This window comes from Pygoscelis adeliae, unplaced genomic scaffold (assembly GCF_000699105.1).
Source record: "Pygoscelis adeliae isolate BGI_AS28 unplaced genomic scaffold, ASM69910v1 Scaffold402, whole genome shotgun sequence".
NCBI classification, from domain to species: Eukaryota; Metazoa; Chordata; class Aves; order Sphenisciformes; family Spheniscidae; genus Pygoscelis; species Pygoscelis adeliae.
In genome coordinates this window covers 5,758,731-5,765,638 of record NW_008824411.1, presented here as the reverse complement: position 1 = coordinate 5,765,638, position 6,908 = coordinate 5,758,731, and the positions used below count along the sequence as shown (strand labels likewise).

The following is a 6,908-nucleotide window of genomic DNA, read 5'->3' as shown; positions in this document are numbered from 1 at the left end:
AGGGTACCATTTTCACAAGTTTTTCAACAATATCCATTTCAACCTGTATATCAAGAAAAAGAAAAATCCATAATCCATCCAAACTTAGCTTTGTTGTCAATGTAAAAGCCCTCTCAGTGTGTTATGTATTCACATGTATGCAAATACATATCCAATTTGTACCCATAACAGTGACTGTCAATGCATTTTCATCTGAAGCAGTTTTGCTTATGTCTCTGTGGTTGAAGTCTTCTAGATTGGGTTACTGCGTAATGTTGATTAAAAAAGTTTTTGAACCGAACAGTTCAGATGTCTTGGAAATATTCCTCACAGTTGGAATACTGCAAGAATGTGGTCAAGACTACACTTGCAAGACTAGATTGGGGGGTGGGGGGGGGAACTCATTTAAACTTAAACACAAGCAACCCTGGAGCAACTGACATTACAGTCAAAGATATACCCAACCAAGAAAGACAGAAAATTGGCATCCAAAAAGAATTTGAGACCTTTCATTATGAATTTCAAATGAACCCCTAGACAGAACTTCGCATGTGCTCTCAGAAGAGGCATGCTGTCCTGTACGTTAATTTAATAAAAGCATGAGAGTCATCTTGAAACATGTATCACTTTCAAATTAAAAAGTGGAATCCAGGAACTGAGAAGTGGTATCAGTTCCTGAGATCATGTTCACTTTACCAGCCAGAAAAGACATCTGAGCGTTGACTGGCAAGACTTCAGAAAGTTTTTATCATCTTTTAAGCAACATTTCTCTGCTTTTATTTGACATAATCTTTTAAATGCATTCGTTCTTTGTTTCTCAGAATCTTCTTTGGCCAGAAGGAGGCACATAAAATTACTTCGTATTCTTCAAGCTTCTGCATATATGTAACTAGCCTTCCAGTTATAAATACACACAGAATGAATACTAAGAAAAGAAACTACAGCTCTCCCCACATGGCATAGTGCAATATGCCATGACTGGATACCTTTAATCAAGAACAATCAGATAGCAAGAACTCCTACTTCACTGCTTTGAATTTAATATGGCACTTGAATACCAAAGGAGAGAATGTGCTATAAATACATGTGGATTATTCAGTTTTACTTAGAATCAGGCATTGCACAACTCATCTTGATTCATTTTGCTTTCGACATTTTTGTGTTATTGCCCAATACAAATATTAGAACACCTCCTTCACTGGTAGCTTTCCTTAACAATACTGTGGAGAAAAAATTATCGTCTTTATTATCAGTAAGAAATGCTCAAACAGACAGCTGACCTGAAGCATACATACAAACCTTTTTAAAAGTCTTTTCAAAACTGTTAAAACACTCTGCAATAAAATAAATTCAACAACTTCATTTGTCTTTCCACTAAATCAAATGGAATGTGGGAAGTGTGCCAGCAAATCAGTGGGCTGGACAGCTAATCCTTATTTTCCTAATAAAGTCCTTCAGGGCACTACACAAGTATAAACTAAATCAATGACCAATCACCTGATAAACAGTCCACATTCCCCCAAAAATGCATGCTTGGTGTCTGACTTTGTTAAGAAATAGGATACCCATACATAAATAAGGGAGATACCTCTTTGTCTGCAGTGTTCAGTCATTCGCATGCATATGCACAGTTCCAGTAACAAAGATGCAATTAATTTTCTACTGCATTTACACAGATCTTTTCTTGTCACAATCTAAGTGTAACATTAATCTCAGATTACCTCTTGGATATGGAAAATTTATTATTTTCTTTTAACAAACTGGCATAAAAGCACACAAGTGAAGGCATGTATCTACTAAAAGCCATTGGGAAACCAGTAAAGGAGATACTTGGCTAGAGCTTAAAGTCATGAAAAAAAAAGATACAATTTCAGAAGTTTGAGACTTCACCTAAAAAAAGGCTTATGAAGAATAACACCGCCTCCAATTCTCAGGAGCTACTGGCAGCATGAAGGAACAGTTGTGAAGTGCCTTTGAAGCTGACCTAGGAAATAAGTAAACTAGTCTAGCAAACTGCAAAAGGATAACTACCTCTCTTTCCAAGACAATACATGGCAGAGAATAATATGTTGTCAAAAGAGCCTAGTTTGGGGGAAGGGTCATGGGCATCTCCAGAAGTGGGGGTGTGACAAGACTTTGGGGTGCTGACTTCAAAATTTGGAATTTTATGTATCATATTTTGAGGTAGCTTCACTGCTTGAGATGACAGTCTTTCAAAAATTTTTGCAGTATGTTATGGCTGGATGTTGTACTTGTTTTCTTTTACTCATTTTACTAGTAACAAAAGAGGATAATCAGTGCCATGGATATTTAGGGTGGGGACAAAGATGTCTTCCTCTTCCCTCCAACCACACAAAGTTTTCAGAGTCCATACCCTTCCAATATTGCAGTAGCATGCTATGAGCCTTACCATATCATTTTTGTTCTCCATAAAAATGCTGAGTTTCTTCAAGAAAGATACAACCAGGATAAGCAGCTCAAAATTATCACGGTCCAGTGCTTTCACTAACATATGGACAATGTTCTTGTTTCTCATCTTCAACTCAGTGCGAGTATCCTCAGCAAGATTTAGGAGCAGGTAAAGCGCAACTAACAAAGTCCAATACAAATCATACCAACAGATCAAAGATAACAGAACTAAACAAGTCTCTATATACACATTAAGTGCTTAAGACAAGACTTTCAGAAGCAATCTATTCCCTTCCCAATGCATTCTGAAGGAAACTGACCATGAATGCTTTTTATTCCTGTTTAGAAAGCATTAAGATGATGAATTCTAATAGTGGCTTTGAAAAAAAATTATGATCACTAGAAGCTTTTTATATTTTTGTACTTTCAATTCCAATGAGAACCATTAAAAAGCCCTTCCCAGGAAAGCTTTGCCACTCAGATCATTTCAATCTAACATTAAGTGTAATTTAGCACAAAAACTGATAGAGTGAAAGCTCTTCCACTTGAGTCAGATACAGGCTAAGTTAGGCTAAGTTAAAAAACCCAAATCAAACGTACAAAACCAAAATACTCAACTCCTCCCAAACCAACTTTTCTTTGCTCATGATGTTAAGTGGATCACTCCTGCTATTCTTCCTAAGACTGACAGATCACTTTAAAAATTGTTAGCATACTGTCAAACAATCTGATGAAGTACTCATCTTCTCCCTATTCTTTGGCAATGCTCTTCCATATTCATCCACACATTCAGTATGTTTAAGACATCCTGGTTATAACAAGCATCCAATAGAACTCTCTAACCACACTCACCAACAAGGAAACCATTTGCTATTTGGATTTGGTACCTCTGAGTAGCTGTTCCTGCTTGACAACCAGCCCTTGATACTTCTTATAAGTTTTCTCATAGTCCTTTTTCAGGGTTTGATTTTCAGGATCTTCATCAAGTAAATTGCAGAAGTTAAGGAGCTCAGATAAAAGTTATACAGTCTAGATGACTATTGTCCTCAAAGGTGTTATTCAATCAGTAATAAAGAGATCTATGGAATAGTCAGTGTAAAGATCCTACCTCAGCAACAGCTTGTTCCACCTGTAATCTACTGCATGATTTTTTTTTCTTCCTCCTAGTCCTGGATTACATCCTAATAGTCAGCAAAAATGTTCCTAAGACATACTGCTGATAAAATAAAACATTTTTTTTTCTTGTGTTGTTTTAGTAACTTCAGCTTAATCTCTTCAGCAGCCCAAACGTCTCACTCTTGGTCTTTTTCCTATCTGCAATTATATTTTGCACTTTCTAGTAAATTCTACTGCTTTCACAGGAGTTGCTGTATGCTCATCTCACGTAACTCAACAACAGCTGTCAAATCAAGTCAGAATCCATCAAGCTGCCCCAGCATATGAAAAGGATATCAGCTTTCTTCTTTTTAGCAAGTTCTTCCTGCCAAAGCTCATGTCTCTTCAGTTCATGGTCTATGATATTCATACACAGAGCTCCAATTTTGTAGTGTGTGATTATTCCATGAAACTGCGAAAAACTACATTGAAGAAAAAACACCTGTGAGGAAAAAAATAAATGCAAACAACCCCAAATCTGTTTTGACATCTATGGCAGCAATGTCCCAACACTGCACCACATGAAGTATTAAAAAAAGGTATTTACTCTGTGCCCCATTATAACACTTCTCTATTGGAAAATTATTTCAAAACAAAAACAATTCCTGAAAACATGATTATTTTTCCCAAACTTGTAGAAGGACAAGCAACAGTATGTTGTTCCAAGTCAAAACAAAAACACATTGCAATTTTCATGCATAAAGGAAAATGTTTTTATATTAAGTGCTTCAGAGGACCCTCTACTCACCAGAAATATAATAGAGGTCTAAAATCAAATTGCAACGCAAATTCCATTTGAATTATTTCTAGGCAGGGTATGCTGAAACACTGGCATATCTAAATAAGAGCAAGCACTCACTTCAGTTTTGAATACCGTTTCTTCCCTGTAGGAATGCTGAGGGAAATAAAAAGGGGCAGCTCAGCCTATAAGCTATGGGTCAGAATCCTTACTAGTTTCTTCCCAGCTCTACTACACACTGCCTCACCATGAGGGTTCTTTTCGTGCCTCAGTTTTGTCCTTTATAAAAAGTGCGTTTCCGTCTCACCAAATTTTTTTCCTGTTTCAGTGAGGTTTTGTAGTGCAGTGCAGAAAACAACTGAAAAGCCACTAAGCAAAGTTCCTTATGTCCCTATACACAGGGACTCTGCACTCACCTTGAAAAGCAGAAGAAAATATAAATTATATTGGTAGCAAGTTCCACGCTTTGTTTCCAGTCTTCCCTCAGCACTCTAGCCAATGCACCCAGGGCAGTTTCTGAAGTGAAACAAGATTTAGATGAGAATCAGCATTTCACCTCCGTCCTTTTGTCTTGTGAGACTCAGAACTTGAATACACCTTATTCTACATCTATCAGTTTTCTAATGAAGATTTTCAGAGGTACCTCACTTTAACATGTAACACTGTTCACAAGTTCTGTTTGGAGACAGTACTAAAATAGAGAATACCCTGGGTGGTCATCCAGTCACAAACCCTAAGAAGAGGCAACATGCAAGGAAACTGCAACCAATCACTAACGTCATCTTAAAACTACCACTAACCTTAAGATTTGTGGCCTCTGCCAACTGTATGTTTCATACTACACTGTGGCCCCTACCTAAAACATTACCACGTTCACTTCCAAATCCCCTTTAAATTCTACCTTGACAACTATCATTTTTCATCCACTTCTTTCTATTTATTTTTTCCTCCTGTAGCAGCTTTGTATTATTTAATAATTTGGTTTATATTTTGTCATACTTCAGCTTACTTTTCCTCTCTGAATCACTTATCTTTTCCATTCTCTTTTCCCTATCTAGTCCCCCTTCACGTACACCATGTTACATGATCAGAATGAGAAAAGCAGCAACTGGCAATTTCAAGCAACAGAATATTCACAACAACTCATGGGGACAAGCCATTATTTGATGGCTTACCATTCCCCTCCTAATTCCAATTCTTTGAATAATCTTCCTTGCTGATGTTGCAGGATGGGTAGAGTACATATTGAAGTCATCATTTACTCGAGGAATGTGGGGGTAAAAGGGCTCAGTGAAAGAGAAAGGGGGCAAGGAAAAAAATGACTAAATTAACAAGACATGTACCTGCCATCACTTTGGAGGTCTGGTCTGGATTGCCTTTATCTTTTGTCTGACACCTTTATAGACTATAAGGTCCTTTTTTCGCCCCCCAAAGAGAGGGGGCAATGGGAAATGAGAATGTATATACATGTACGCATACATATTTACAAACACACACTATTCCACACTGATGTAGCTCTCAAAATGCATGTGGCACAGCACATATGTACACAGACAAAATGAGAGCAATGTGAACATCGTATCATGCATTCTGATAAGATTTTCAAATGGATCCATAAGCAAGAAGAGTATGGGGTGCTAGAGAAATACTTTGGTGATGCACTCACATTCAATTTATTAATTCCCTTGGAAATGGGACACCTATACTTATGTTAGCCTGCAAATCCCATTTTCAAAGCAAGCTTCCTGATCTTCAGGATACAGCTCTACATTCTCTCATCTCCAGCAGCAATGCCAACTGAAGTTAATTTAGCATCAAAATAACTAGGATGAGAAAAAACAGCTGAAGCCTATTGAAGCCAGGAAGATTTGTATGTTAGGCCCACCTAAGAAGCATCCATTTGTAGAGAGATCCAACTGGGCTTTCACAGCCAGCTTATTATGTACTGAGAAGCAAAGCCTAGCAAACTACAGAAAATCCCAAATTAAACGTAAACTACTTTTCTCTTGAGAAGAAAGCACCACAAATAAACAGCATAACATTAAGAGAAGTTACCATTGGGTTTTAAAGTTACCATTGATAAGCAGTTCTTCCAAATTATCAGGATTCCTAGCCAGCTGCAGGATGAGGGCAGAGCCGCGCACCTTGTCAGGAATGTCTTCATACAGTAACTCAATGTATTCATCCATGTCATTGATATTGGCAACTTCATCAATCTGAAAGCAGTCGTAAGCAGGGGTTTCACACAGAGAGAGAGATGTCAATTCAAGACAATCAATCACAATGTTATTCAATTCCAAGACAAAAGAGCGCACAGCTTTAAGATCTTAGGAAAAAATAAAATACAAGGGAAAAAAAAAATCAACACATCCAGAATCACTGCCAACGAACACCAGGAAATTTGAGAAGATTTAATTACAAAAAACAAAGGATGCTCAGACATGACTCCCTGTATCCTGTCCGATGTTCCAGACCTCACTTGCTGTCCTGCTGCGTGCTATAGTTGGAGCGGGAAGTATACAAGTCAAATATTTTACCCTTTATGGAGATTATTTTTATTCCATTGTGCAATATTTCCAAACCAAGTTCTTTGTTTAAAAAACAAGAAGCAACCCCCCCCCCCGCA

The 6,908-nt window shown here is 37.5% G+C and overlaps 1 protein-coding gene across 1 annotated transcript in view; it reads right to left on the bottom strand.

The window, feature by feature from the left end:
* Positions 1–6,908, bottom strand: part of KIFAP3 (kinesin-associated protein 3) — a 69,147-nt gene that overhangs the window by 58,904 nt on the left and 3,335 nt on the right. Inside the window, exons 6-11 of the mRNA XM_009320713.1 lie at positions 6,357–6,498; positions 4,699–4,798; positions 3,841–3,965; positions 3,276–3,374; positions 2,390–2,568; positions 8–43 (exon numbers count right to left, since the gene is read on the bottom strand). Of these exons, the coding sequence (XP_009318988.1) occupies positions 8–43; positions 2,390–2,568; positions 3,276–3,374; positions 3,841–3,965; positions 4,699–4,798; positions 6,357–6,498 (681 nt within the window). The remainder of the gene's footprint in view (positions 1–7; positions 44–2,389; positions 2,569–3,275; positions 3,375–3,840; positions 3,966–4,698; positions 4,799–6,356; positions 6,499–6,908) is intronic.